We start from the raw sequence: 14,988 nt of genomic DNA on the forward strand, positions 1-14,988 counted from the left end.
GCTGTAGGCTAAATAAAAAGTGAAAAGGATAGAGACATTTCTGTGTGTTTTGATATAAAATAAAAAAAAAAAACTAATAATAAGGCTTACAAACTTAAGTCATCCCAACTGGCCTCGCAAAACTCAAGTGTGGTGCCAGGTAGAGAGCCGAAGAGCAGTGGGAGATTTGGATGGTAGGTCAGGTTCCCATTTCTTATGTTTAGTTTAGTATAAGGAATAGAGAGAATTGAATGGATTTAGGCGGTACAATCAATAGGAGTTTGTCTGAACACTCCAAAGCAGAAAGAAATACTGTTCATACAGGAAACTGAAAGGTAGCCATTGTGGCTGGAGAGCAAAGAGTGATGGGGAGGGAATGGCAGGAAAGGAGGCGGAGTGGGCAGGGTGGGTGCAGATCATCTAGACTCCTTGAGGCATTGTTAAGGGTTTTGGATTATAAAGAAAAATAGGAAGTTAATGAGTACCCATGTGTGACAGAGAGTGTGTGTTTGTGTGTTTGTGTGTGTGTATGTCTGTTGGACGTGATCAGATTTTTTTTTAAAGGTTAGTTTGATTTATTTTTTAAAGATTAGTTTGATTTATCATGTGACCAAGTGACCATAAGAAGGATAAAAAGTAAAATCAAAGTTTGTTGATGATAATGAGCACTCTCTTAGTCTGTTTCCCATTGCTATAACAGAATACCCAGGACTGAGTAATTTATAAACAAAAGAGGTTTCTTTAGCCCACAGTTCTTCAGGCTGGGAAGTTCAAGATTGGGAGGCTGCATCTGACAGGTTCTGGCGAGGGCCTTGTGCTGTGTGATAACATGTTGGAGAATTGGAAGAGAAAGTCGGCATTCAAAATGCAAAGCAACTTCACTTTATGACAGCCTGCTCTTACAGAAACTAATGCATTCACACAAGAACTAACCAAGGAGAAAAACATTAATCCATCCTATCAACCTAATCACCTCTTAAAGGCCCCACCTCCCAACACTATTACATTGGCAATTAAATTTCAACATGAGTTTTGGGGGGAATGAACCACATTCAAACCATAACAAGTGCTTTCTATATTGGTGTTGTTTGAGAAAGCAGGAAAGTTACAATTGCATTTCACTTATATTGGGGGGAAAACAATTCAGACCTATGCTCGTTTCATGTTGTAATCCAGGAAAGGAATGTGGAAGTGTTTATATACTTTGCCCCATGAATTATGGACTTGCTGTTTTACTACAGTCAGTGGAAAGCTGTTCATTGATACAACAGATTTAGGAGCAATATCAGTCATCCTAGCATGATGTATCTGCTCTTAGCTATACAACTGTGGGCAATTCTAGTTAAGATACCTCATGAAAGGAACAAGAAAGCCCAAAATTGGACAGCTACAATGACTGAGGCTGTGAGCCATCTTACATAGAGCTTAATGCATTGATTTCCCCAAATTTTCCGTAGGTAATCTAAGGTCTGAAAGCAGTTTTCAGTACTGACCCTAGCTCCTTTTAAGTGTTATACATCTGTTAAGTGGATCTGTTAATATAATACTGTAAGTTAAAGTTTTCAGAAAAATATAGGCATTTTTCTCAAAAATATGTTCAAATGTATTTGATTTACATAGTAGATAATAAGTCAGAAGATAGACTTGAAGAACAAAACTGTTTTTACATAAATATTTTAAGAATAATGTCAGCTCCGGTTCTAAAATTTTCTTTCAGATATGATCCCAAAACAGACATGTGGACTGCAGTAGCATCCATGAGCATCAGCAGAGATGCAGTGGGGGTCTGTTTACTTGGTGATAAGTTATATGCTGTTGGGGGGTATGATGGACAAGCATACCTTAATACCGTGGAGGCTTATGATCCCCAGACAAATGAGTGGACCCAGGTACGGCATTTCATGTTTCATTATTACACTGACTCTCTTTATTAAAACAATTCTTACGGTAAAACAGATCCCCTCAATCTTGTCCAGTACTGAAATATATGGCATAAATATGACAATCACTTCTTGATTAAAGATGAGAAAAAAAGGCAATGTTTAATTTTATCACATAATTAAAATCCAGAATTACCTTTGAGATGTAAGTTAATACTCAGAGAAATTATTAATTATCTGCTACCACTTGCATGATGAGGTGTTCTAGCCTGATTAAAGCCGATAGGACTACAGGCAGGCTGTAACAATGGGAGGGGAGACTGGAAAATAAAAACAAGGATAGTAGTCAGAAAACTTTGAACAACTTGCCCATGCATGAGCAGTGATTTTTAAATACTCAACCCATTGATATTTGGGAGCAGATTAAAGTCCTGATAACCTAATGAAGATAGCAACCCTAAATTACACTAAGTAAGAAACCTTATCTGGCAATCTTACTAACAGAAAGAATTTCACCCTTGTGTATTTCTGGGAGGGTCTAGCACTTCTAAGAATGATCTTTTGAGATCTTTGCTTCCATCATCACCAAGAACAGAATCAGGAATTTGTGCTTATGACACCCAATTCAGTACTTGGTACATAAAAGACAATAAATGTTTAGCTGAGCCAAGATTTTATTGTATACAAGGAGCAATGGTAAGTATTGCCAAGAAAACAAAGCTTCTGAGAAGCCCCACGGTCATGTAACCTAAGGTCTTGGGCAGGTAAGATCTACGTGTGCAAGGGGAGAATGCACCACACAAGGCAGTGGGTATTTAGTGTCCCGTGGTACAGGCGCCAAGTGATACAGGAGATAAGAGAAAAAAGAAAGTGGTTATGGGGAAAGCTTTAGTGAGAAAAAAGTGTGATTTAAACCAAGCCTTAGTGAATTGATCCAATTCAAAAAGATTGGAAAGAAGAAACTGTGAGAAAATGTGAAAGAAATGTCACCAAAGCAAAATTATGTAAGACATATTGAAGTATGACTGGTTATAAGGATCTATACTTGAGAGGAGGAGGAGTGCTTACTAGAGAGGAAGATTGGGGTCAGAATGGAGATCTGTGAGACCAAGGTGGGAGGATCACTTGAGGCCAGGAATTCCAGACCAGCATGGGTGACAAAGTGAGATGCTATCTCTACAAAAATTTGTGGGTTTTTTGTCTTGTTTTGTTTGGTTTCTTGGAGATGGAGAAACCAAGATGGAGTCTTGCTCTTGTCGCCCAGGCTGGAGTGCAATGGCACGATCTCAGCTCACTGTAACCTCCACCTCCCGTGTTCAAGTGATTCTCCTGCCTCAGCCTCCCGAGTAGCTGGGATTATAGGTGCCCGCCACCACACGTGGCTAATTTTTGTATTTTTAGTAGAGACAGGGTTTTGTCATGTTGGCCAGGCTGGTCTCAAACTCCTGACCTCATGATCCACCTGCCTCGGCCTCTCAAAGTGCTGGGATTACAGGCATGAGCCACCATGCCCAGCCCAAAAAATTTTGAAAAATTAGCAAGGTGTGGTGGCACGCACCTGTAGTCCATCTACTTGGGAGGCTGAGGCGGAAGATCGCAGGAGCTCAGGAGTTGAGGCTGAAGTGAACCATGATCATGACACTGCACTCCAGCCTGGACGACAGAGCAAGACTCTGTCTCTTAAAAATAAATAATCATTTAATAATAATTTTTTTAAAGAATGGGGATGTGTGAAGGCCAAGCTAAAGAGTTTGGTAACAAGAAGCCAGCAGAAACTTTCAACCAAGAGAATGATGCAGTTGGGGTCACGTAGGTTGCATTAGGGGCAGGGGAAGTGAGGGCGGGATAAAAGGAAAAATATTTAGAGGATTGCTTCAGTTGCAAGCATTCAAGAGATATTGCCAAGTCTTGTTGATCTTCTTTTATATACACACACTCACTGGGTTGAATTGGGAGGTGTGGTCTCTGAAGAAAACAGGAAAGGAATGATGAGAGAAGTTCTCAGAAGACAATGGAATAGAGCATCTAAAGGGAGGAGTAGGAGTTTCAACAGTATAAGAAAGAATGAAGATTTGTCATTTGTAAAGTTATGGGACTCTCTGAGAATCTGATAGAAGCAGAAGCCAGTACACAGTTTCAAAAGTAAACAGAAGAGGCCAGGCACACAGTGGCTCACACCTGTAATCCCAACACCTTGGGAGGCCGAGGTGGGCGGATCTTTTGAGGCCAGGAGTTCAAGACCAGCCTGGCCGACATGGTGAAACCCCGTCTCTACTAAAAATACAAAAATTAGTGCTCCTGTAGTCCCAGCTGAGGCACAAGGCTGAGGCACAAGAATCACTTGACCTCAGGAGGTGGAGGTCGCAGTGAGCCAAGATCGTGCTACTGCACTCCAGCCTGGGTGACAGAGCAAGACTCTAAAAAAAAAAAAAAAAAAAAAAAAAAAAAACAAGTAAACAAAAGAATAGGGTGTAGGAGCTAGAGAGGCATGCAGTTTTTAAATGATGATGATAGAAAGTGAATATTTATTCAGCACATCTTACAGACCAGGCTCTGTTCTAAGCACTGTAAAGAATTTAATCTTCAACAACCCTATAAGGTTGAGTTCTGGTATTTTCCCACTGTACAGGATGAGGAATCTGACACAAAGGTTAAACAGCTAACCCAAGGCCACATAGCAAATAAATGGTAGAGTTAGAATTTGAGCCAAGGATTTTTTTTTCCACAATAGAGATGACAAGAGGATAGAGAAAGATTCCAGATACTAGAAAGAAAGAAAGAAAGAAAGAGCAAAACTTGAAGGGCACCTTTCTGAGAAAAGGGCAGGAAACAGAACTAGGAGCAAAGACTGGGGGGGCGGGTGCAGTGGCTCATGCGTGTAATCCCAGGACTTTGGGAGGCCAAGGCGGGTGGGTCACGTGAGGTCAGGAGTTCAAGACCAGCTTGGCCAACATGGTGAAACCCCATCTCTACTAAAAATACAAAAATTAGCTGGGTGTGGTGGTGTGCACCTGTAATCCCAGCTACTTGGGAGGCCGAGGCAGGAGAATCGCTTGAACCTGGGAGGTGGAAGTTGCAGTAAGCTAAGATCACGCCATTGCACTCCAGCCTGGGCGACGAGAGCAAAACTCCCTCTCAAAAAAAAAAAAAAAAGCAGACTGGTCACCCTCAGACTAGAAGAAAGATCTTACCCTCCAAGGCTTGGGAAAAGATGAGAATTTGAGTGTAGTGTGAAGAGAAAGATAGAAAAAAAGGACTTAGATTGTGTGGGCTTTATCCTGTTTCTTAAGTGAGATCACTTGATGGAGGGAGGAAGGGATAAGATTGAGAGCTACAAGATTTCATTGGAAATGAGATGATTACCTAGTATCAGCTTCCCACTATGGCAAAACAGTTGTGAATGACACTCAAGGAGCTCAGAAAGATAAGAATCTCTTTTTCTGACATGTATTTAAGCCCTAAGTCCAGTTATATATATGATTTAAGCCCTATCAGCCAGTTATTTGAGACTTATTATTTATAATTAATACTTTATGCTAAATAACCCCATATCAAAATTTATCATCAGTGTCCACATAGCTATTTTTCTTGCAAGCCACCTCTATTACTATGTTAAAGCACCTAAAAATGTGAACTCATTTTCATAGTATCTGAAAAATGTAAGTTTTCCTGGGCCAGGCATGGTGGCTCACCCCTGTAATCCCAGCACTTCGGGAGGCCGAAGCGGACGGTTTGCCTGAGCTCAGGAGTTTGAGACCAGCCTGGGCAACATGGTAAAACCCTGTCTCTACTAAAATACAAAAAATTAGCCAGGTATGGTGGCATGTGCCAGTAGTCCCAGCTACTCAGGAGGCTGCGGCACGAGAATTGCTTGAACCCGGGAGGTGGAGGTTGCAGTGAGCTGAGATGGCACCACTGCACTCCAGCCTGGGTGAGAGAGCAAGACTCCTTCTCAAAAACAAGCCAAATAAACAAAAAAAATTTGAAGTTTTCCTTTCAGATGGACATTTGTATAGGCACTAAAATGAGATGACAAAGTCCTAAGCCACTACCCCCTCACTACCAGCCTTATCTCAAAGCAAGAGGTGATTGCATTGTATTTAACAAATTCTCTAAGCTACACTTTCTAGCTGATTGTCATGACAGTGTCAACTATTCACAGTGTAGAGACTAAATGTCTTGGGTGATTTGAGAAGAGCTACTAATTATAAACTGACATTTTGATATAAAATGATTTGAGGTCAGTTTGATAATGCTATAAATAGATATGGTTTTAAAATAGGTTATTTGATTGTTCCAAGAGACTTACAGTGATCAAAACAACTGATTCAGATGGAGAAATGCTGAGAATTCTCTTATAACTGAAATCTGACCTGTTCTTAAAATCTACTCATTGGTCTACAGGGTCAAACTGATTAGGAAGTCATTTTGGCATTTGACAAAAATACTTTAGTATATACCCTAACATATATAAGTACAAAGCAAACCTTCTTAGTACTTTGCATTACTCACCCCACCAATCCATGTTAACATTTTAACTCTCCTGGGTCAAATGCATAGATTCTTACTGCGTTCAGAATAATTCTTCAAAAACTATTTTTGTCCACACTTTTATTTCCACTACAAATTACCCAGTGTCTAGAGTTCCTATTGTTTAAAAAAGAGGTGAAAGATTTAAGAATTGTTCTTTATCCATAAGTTTAGATTGTATTTCTTCCTAGCAATCCTCCCCCGACTTCTGTCTCACTGTAATACAGCTCATTCACTGAGTTTGTTTCCACTCCTAGGGGAGTTGGATGGGTAGCATTTATTATTTATTTAGTCTGCTAAAAAGTAGTAGAATGGGTTTAGACTTTTCAGCCGTGCACATAGAAGGTAGTCAAAAAATGTGAGGTTACGAGTTATTCTAGAATAAGCAGATCCCCAGGCATTCAGAGTATTTTGTGTGCTATCTCTGAGACAGCATGGCTGTTAGAGGACCTCTCTAGATAAAACTTCATCTTTCCTCCATATTGGTCAGAGTGTTACTGTAAGTGTTCAGCATTTCTTCATATCCATACTGTGCATCATTTTGGCTAAAATAGTGTTTCATGTAGATTAATTCTTGAGCTGTTTTTAAAAATCACCTTTAAAGAAGAGTGAATGCTACACAATCATGATATACCCAAAACAACTTAGTCTGTGAAACTTTGCCATGGAGGGTGCTTCTTGGGAAGAGGACCAGGCCAGAAACAGCACTGATACAGCAGGGGCCAGGGCAGCAACGCTTTGCCAACAAGAACAGGCTGCTTCAATATTTCACCAACTGGTATAGTAGTGTCGACATTTTAACCTACAAATCCAATACATATCTCTTTTTCTTTTTCAGGTTGCTCCACTGTGCCTAGGAAGAGCTGGAGCTTGTGTTGTGACTGTAAAATTATAATTTAGTGCTCCGTTTTCTACATGAAGACACCGTCTTCCTTTATTAATTTAGTATAATTATTCTATCAATGGATACATTTTTAGTAAACGTGCATTGTCACAATCCTGGGCACAAAGTGCCTGATCTCAAAGTGAAGATAGTAAAACAAAGGAGGAAGCAGTGGATGGACCAGGATTAATTCCTTTCATTTCTTAGTAAATTAAAACCTGCAGCTGGTGGATTGTGAACACACATTTCTGATGTAATATGTGAGGACAAATGCACTGCCCTGGAACATAACCCAGTGCTAACTGGGGGTTTCACTTATTCAGTCAAGCACATCTTACTCACATCCAGATTTATTTTCCTACAGTGCAGACACACCAGATGAAACTTTAAAATGCTACTTTTTGTAAGCTTATCATACATGAGTTGCAGTAATTTGTTTGCTTGTTTGTTTAACCACAACCACTGTTTTAATGATACACTAAAGATAACACTATTTAGTTTTTTCAGAAACATCTGCATTATATGTGTGTTGGTTGTGGATTTTGTTTCTAAAATTGGCTTAGTCCAATAAATAAAGAAAAGCATTAAGGACTTAAAGCAACAATAACCAAATAAAAACTTGATAGGATCTTTGAAGTCTATTTAAATATTCATTCCATTACATCTAGACTCACCAAGAACTACATGTTATGATGTTAAGTTGAAGTTGAAACATGATGTTTTGCATTAAATTGAAGATATGCAAATTTATGTAGAGAAAATAAATGTTATATACCCTATAATGTTCTTTCACCTAATTAGTATTTAATTATATGGATTTGTTTTATATTATAAAAGATGCTTTGATTTTGTCTCTTGATATTGACAAAATTGTTTGGATATCCTTATGTTCTCAAGTCTGTATCTGCCTCCCCTGCCTTATTTCTTATGTTTTGCCACAATTAACCCATTGTGCTTCTTTGTAATCAAAGTTTATGGGGGAATGGGCTTATTGAATGTCTAAAAACTAAGTTTAAAGTGTTTGTTACCCTAAGTTTTTTACATTTGTAAACTCTAATTACATATGTGAATGTTATTACTCTCAATGAATTGTTATTGTTTGCAAAAATGCACTGGGCAGTAGCATTTTGTGATAAATCCTACAAGATATAAGTCATTGAGATGTCTAAGATGCTTTTTATTTTAACCCCAATTAGTAACCACTTTATGGAAAATATTTGCTAATATTGTTTATTGTGAACTAAGAATCAAAGTTTTTGTATGCATCAATGCACTTAATCCTCACAACAACCTTATGAGGTAGTTCTATTACCTTTTTATAGCTAAGGAGATTGGGGTACAGAGAAGTTAGCCCCAAGGTTATATATCGCAAGGAAGTGGCAGAGCAGGGATTCATACAAAGACCATCTCACTCAGCAGTCTTCACTCTTACTATTCCTACCACTAGGTAGAAAAAGATTTTGGCCAGGCGCAGTGGCTGATGCCTGTAATCCTAGCACTTTGGGAGGCCGAGGCAGGTGGATCATGAAGTCAGGAGATCGAGACCGTCCTGGCCAACACGGTGAAACTCTGTCTCTACTAAAAAAAAAAAAAAAAAAAAAAAAAAAAAAAAAATTATGAACCCGGGAGGCGGAGCTTGCGATGAGCCGAGATCACGCCACTGCACTCCATCCAGCCTGGGTGACAGAGCAAGACTCCATCTTAAAAAAAAAAAAAAAAAAAAAAAAAAAAGATTTTATGTGAGGAATTATTTATTTTAATTGTTTAAATCTCATGGAATTTTACAGGTTTTGCTTTAGAAAAGTAGATGCAATATAATAATATTTCAAGTTTTATACATATTAGATGAATTGCATGGTATTTTAGACAACTTAACTATAAACAAATTTATTCATAAAAACAAGCATTGTTGCCAACAATTTAGATGACCTAGATTTAAAAAAACACCAATTGACAAACTAGGCTCAAAAGGAAATAAAAAGTCCGAACAGCCCTATAACAAGTAAAGAGATTGAACCACTACTCAAAAATCTCCCAGCAAAGAAAGTCCAGGACTAAATGAGTTTACTGGCAAACTATGCCAAACATATGAAGAAGAATTAACACTAATCCTTCTCAAACTCTCCCAAACAATGGAAGAGAAAGGAGCACCCTGTGACCCATTCTCCAAGGCCATCATTACCTTAACAACACCAAAGCCAAAGACCTCACAGGGAAACTACAGACCAATATCCCTCATGAATATAGATGCAAAAAAACTTCAAAATACTAGCAGGCCAAATCTAGCAGCTTATTAAAATGATCATACAGCATGACCAAGCAAGATTTATCAAAGAAGTGCAGGGAACATGGTTCTACACACAAACGTCAATCGATGTAATATACCATATTAATAGAATGAAGGGAAAAAACAGCATAATCACCTCAATTGATAAGAAAAAGCATCTGACAAAATCCAACACTCTTTCATGGTAAAAACACTGCAAACTAGGAAGAAAAGGGAACTTTCTTAATCTGATAAAGACATTCCTAAAAACCCACAGCTAACAACATAATAGCAAAACATTGAAAATTGTTCCCCTAATATCATGAAAATTCCTGGTTTCCCCACTGCTATTCAACATTATACTAGAAGGTCTAGCCAGAGCAATTAGGCAAGAAAAAGAAATAAAATGAATCCCAAATAGGAAGAAGTAAAACTACATTTGCAGTAAACATGGTCCTATATACTAAAAATCCTAAAGAATCCACACAATGATTCCAGCTGATTTTAAAAATTCAGCAATGTTGCAGGTTGCAAGATCAACACACAAAAGTCTAAGAAAAACCTGAGAGAAAATTAAAACCATTTATAATAACATGAAAAAGAATAAAATACTTGCAAATAAATTTGACCAAGAAAGTGCAAGCCTTGGACATTGAAAAGTACAAAACGTTGCTGAAAGAAATTAAAGAAGACCTAAATAAATGGAAGATATCCTGTGCTGGCAGGTTGGAAGACTTAACATTGTTAAGATGGCATTACTCCCAAAATTAGTCTATAGATTTAATACAATCCCTATTAAAATTCCAGTGACCCTTTTACAGAAACAGAAAAGCTGACCCTAAAATTTTTACGGGATTGCAAGTTACTGAAGGTACTCAAGTTTGTTCAAAACAATCTTGAACAAGAATAAAGGTGAAGGACTTGCATTTTCCAGTTTCAAAATTTACTGCAAAGCTACTTCAATCAAAACAGTCTTGTGCTGGTATAAAAATATATAAAGCAATAGAGTAGAATGGAAAATCCAGAAATAAATTATGTCAATACACTATGGTCAATTGATTTTTTTGACAAGGGTTCCAAGACCACTCAATGAAGAAAGAACAGTGTCTTCAACTAATAGTGCTAAGACAAGTGAATATTCACATGCAAAAGAATGAAGTTGTACCTATACTTCATACCATATATAAAAATTCAAAATAGATCAAAGACCTAAATGTAAGAGCTAAAACCATAAAACTTTGAGAAGAAAATATAGGAATAAGTCTTCATGACCTTGGATTTGGCCATGATTTCTTAGATATGGCACCAAAAGCACAAGCAACAACAGCAAAAAAAAAAAAAAAAAAAAAAACAAATTGGGCTTCGTCAAAATTAAAAGTTTCTATATATCAAGGGACACTGACGAAAGTGAAAAGACAACCCACAGAATGGGAAAAAAATCTTTGTAAATCTTAAATATCTGCTAAGAAACTAGTATCTAGAATATATAAGGAACTCCTATGCTCAACAAAAAGGCAACCCAATTTTAAAATGGGCAAAGAACTTAAATAGACATTTCTCTAATGAAGATATACAAATTGCCGACAAGCACATGGAAAGATGCTTAATGTCATCAGTCATTATGCAGATCAACACCACAGGAAGATACCACTTCACACCTATTAGAAGGACGATAATTTTTAAAGAAAATAGACCTAGGATCTAAACCTATAGGAAAAAAATAAATAATAGAGAAAATAAGGATTAGAGAGGATGTGGAGAAATTGAAAACCTTCATTCATTATTGGTGGGAATGTTAAATGGTATAGCCACTGTGGAAAACAGTTTGGCAGTTCCTCAATAAGTTAAAGAATTACCATATGACCCAGCAAGTCCAGTCCTGGGCATATACTGAAAAGAACTGAAACAGGTGTTCAAGCAAAAACTTTCACACAAATATGCATCGCAGTACTAGTCACAGTAGCCAAAAAAGTGGAAACAACCCAAATGGCCATCAGCTGATGAATGAATAAACAAACAGTGGTATCTACACATGGCACAATAGAATATTGAGCCATAAAGAGAAATGAGGTGCTGATACATGCTAAAACATGGATGTTTTAGCACATTTTGCCAAGTGAAAGAAGGCAGACATAAAAGGCAATGTATCACGTGAGTGCATTTATATGAAATATCCAAAATAGGCAAATCCATGGAGACAGAAAGCAGATAAATGGTTGTAAGAGGCTGAGAGAAAGGAGGAGTGGGGAGTGATTGCTAAAAAGGAGTTTCCTTCTAGGGTGATGAAAACGTTCTGGAACTACTTATTGGGGATGATTGCACAACACAGTGAAGGTACTCAATGTCACTAATGGTAAATTTCACATACGCTTTACCATAATGTTTTAAAAGCTTTATTAGCTACATTATGTTATGATACTTAAATGTCATAATAATAGCATTCTGTACGCTTCACTAGGATCAAAACACTGGATTTATATACATCCGGAAGAGAATTTTTTCAATGTAATTTGCAAATAAATTAATTTCTAAAAATCTGACAGAAAGACTCTTAAATCTTAATTTCAACCTAAGAAGGGAGTGAGAAACACTGAGAGCCATGAGGGGAGAGTTAACAGGAACTCCCCCCCATCTGGTACATGGCAGGCATTCCACAAATATTTTCTAAAAGTTGAAATAGTTATCTTTTCGTGAACTCTGTAATATTTGGAATTGTTAATAAGTCTTACTCAAAAACAAATATTCAATAAAATGGTATTTAATTTTACTGTGACTAGATAATAAATTCTCACGTAATTTTTTTTATTTTTTAACTGGAGTAAAACAAAATCAAATGCCATGAAAAATTACAGGCTACTTACGGCATTTTCATCATTCTGAGTCTTAAAGAACTTGTAAGAACACACCACCTCTCCCATCACAGCCTCTGTCCTCTTTCCTAAGGTGTAGGAGAGTATCGTGTTTATTTTGTATCTTCTCTTGGGGCTGAACAACTCGCAAGCCTCTTGAAGAAATGCCGTATTGACTGATGTGGGTATTGGCATCATCGCTAGACTTCCCTGCCACCCTCATTTCCCCCAGTCCTGGGTAATTATTTGGGCTAACGAGGTACAATTTAGAGAGCAAACCCAGGGAAGCTCGGGAAGCAAATCTAGTGCCCTGGATCTTTGCCCAGGCTCAAGCTGGTTCCATTTGACCATATTTCTTTGTGGATAATAAACAATTATGTTTAATCGAGGTATTTTCACATAGTTTTGAGGACAGCAAAAATCACCTGGTGGCCATCAAGCAGACCATCCAGAGGCAAAACTCTTTATCTGAGGAAGTCAGAAGTCATTAGACTGCCCTATTATCTAAAGCCAGCATCTGGTACTAGGCTTCTTTACCAAAAATGTATTTAATATAAGTAATTAGAACTTTTTATACATCTCCAGAATGAATGTGTGTGAAAAGTTACTGTGCAACCCTTGCTAACATCAAGGCACCAAAATGTCTACAAATGTAATCATTTACCATGGCCTGTGTAACGAATGTGGTCAAAATTACCCTTAAGGTCCATAAATACCTTGTTGTTAGTCCATTTTCACACTGCTATAAAGAACTCACACCTGCAATCCCGGCACTTTGGGAGGCTGAGGCGGGGGGATTGCTTGAGCTCAGGAGTTCAAGACCAGCCTGGGCAACATCTTGAGACCCCTGTCTGTACTAAAAATACTAAAATTAGCCCAGAATAGTCCCAGCCACTTGGGAGGCTGAAGTGGGAGGATCATTTCAGCCCAGGAGACGGAGGTTGCAGTGAGCTGACATTGCACCACTGCACTCCAGCCTCTGTGACAGAGACCTTGTGTCAAAAAAGAAAAAAAAATAGTTCAACTTCAATGAGTACTGATTTTCAGGGAGACGTTCACCTTCAGGGAAAAAAAGGAAAAACAAAAAGGATGTAGAGTAAATTTGGGGGTTGATTGGTTGATTTTGTTTTGAGACAGGGTCTTGCTCTGTCGCCCAGACTGGGGTGTAATGGCCTGATCATAGCTCACTACATCCACAACTTCCTGGGCTTAGGCAGCCACCTCAGCCTCAGCCTCAGCCTGTCAGCAGCTGGGACTAGAGGCATGCACCACCATGTTTGGCTAATTTTTTTTTTCCTATTTTTATTTTTTGTAGAGACAGGATCTCACATTGTTGCCCAGGCTGGTTTCAGACTCCTGGGGTCAAGCAATCTTCCCGCCTCCTCTTTCCAAAGTGCTGGGATTGTAGGCCTGAGTCACCACACTGACCTGGCACAAATTTTGTGGAAGGAAAGAGGTCCCAGCTTAGTGGTAGCTGGAGTGATGAGGTTAGGGAGAAGCTGTCATTCAGAGCCATCTCTGCAGTGACAAGAATAACTGTGTTGTGTGAGAACTTCAGAGAAGAAAAATGTTGGGTAGTAAGTTTGGCAAAAGCTGACCTACTTATTTCTGATTCCGTATCAGAAACTCAGTAGCAAAGCAGCAGAGAAGGACTGGGAGAGTGAGTTAATCCAATAGAGAATCCCTTTACCTCAGAAACTTTCTTATCTAACGCATTGAGCAAAACAGTAGGGAGACGGAGATCCTATACAGTAATAGATGATAAAACAAAGGAGGGGAGAGAATGGTAGTTCCTTAAGGCCACATACGGGGGTATATTTAAGCACTTACCTTTTTATCTATTGTCACACCTTCACATAATTCGCTTCCACTAATTATTCATTGAATATAAATAGGAAATATATTTGGTCTTTGAGGTAAACCATCTCCAAGGTATTGGAGTGTGCGTTTATAGTATCACAGATTCTGAAACACAGAACAGAAAGAATCCTTGCGGCTTCCTTGTTCACATGTTGGTGGGGGTGGACTAGGAGAGTGGACTAGGGTGGAAAACCTGGGCATGGAAGAGGGAAAGCCGGGATACCTTCAGAAAGTAGTGAGCGGCCCAGGCTGACTGCAGCATGGAACATGTGCAGAGGGATGGAGGGAACTGTCCGCCAATTTACTGTTTTTAAAATTAATTTTATCGTTAAAGTTTGTAATTCACTGTTTCAAATTTAAAATGCCAGCCATTCAATGCTGGGATAAAGACTGCTAGCAGAATAAATAAAATAATAATAAAACTAATTTTTAAAATACCAGTCATGCCTTCTGCCTGTACCTGACTATTATTATGGATGCTAGATGCAGTGGCTCACGCCTGTAATCCCAGCACTTTGGGAGGCCACGGTGGGAGGATCACTTGAGGCCAGGAGTTCAAGACCAGCCTGGAAACACAGGGAGATCCCCGTCTCCACAAATAATTTTTTAAAACTTAGCCGGGCGTGATGGTGTGCACCTGTGGTCCCAGCTACTCAGGAGGCAGAGACGGGGGATTGCCTGAGCCTGAGAAGTCAAGGCTGCAGTGAGCTGTGATCAGCCTGGGTGACATAAGTGAGACCT

At 38.7% G+C, this 14,988-nt stretch overlaps 1 protein-coding gene across 7 annotated transcripts in view; it reads left to right on the plus strand.

Moving 5' to 3' along the window:
* Nucleotides 1-8,512, plus strand: part of KLHL5 (kelch like family member 5) — a 77,674-nt gene extending 69,162 nt beyond the window's left edge. For all 7 annotated transcript variants that reach the window (XM_030921496.1, XM_030921476.1, XM_030921477.1 and 4 more), the window contains 2 exons: nt 1,697-1,868; nt 7,228-8,512. In XM_030921496.1, the coding sequence (XP_030777356.1) occupies nt 1,697-1,868; nt 7,228-7,284 (229 nt within the window). In that variant the 3' untranslated portion in view covers nt 7,285-8,512. The remainder of the gene's footprint in view (nt 1-1,696; nt 1,869-7,227) is intronic.
* Nucleotides 8,513-14,988: the final 6,476 nt, after the last annotated feature.

This window comes from Rhinopithecus roxellana, chromosome 2 (genome assembly GCF_007565055.1).
Source record: "Rhinopithecus roxellana isolate Shanxi Qingling chromosome 2, ASM756505v1, whole genome shotgun sequence".
Taxonomy (NCBI): Eukaryota; Metazoa; Chordata; class Mammalia; order Primates; family Cercopithecidae; genus Rhinopithecus; species Rhinopithecus roxellana.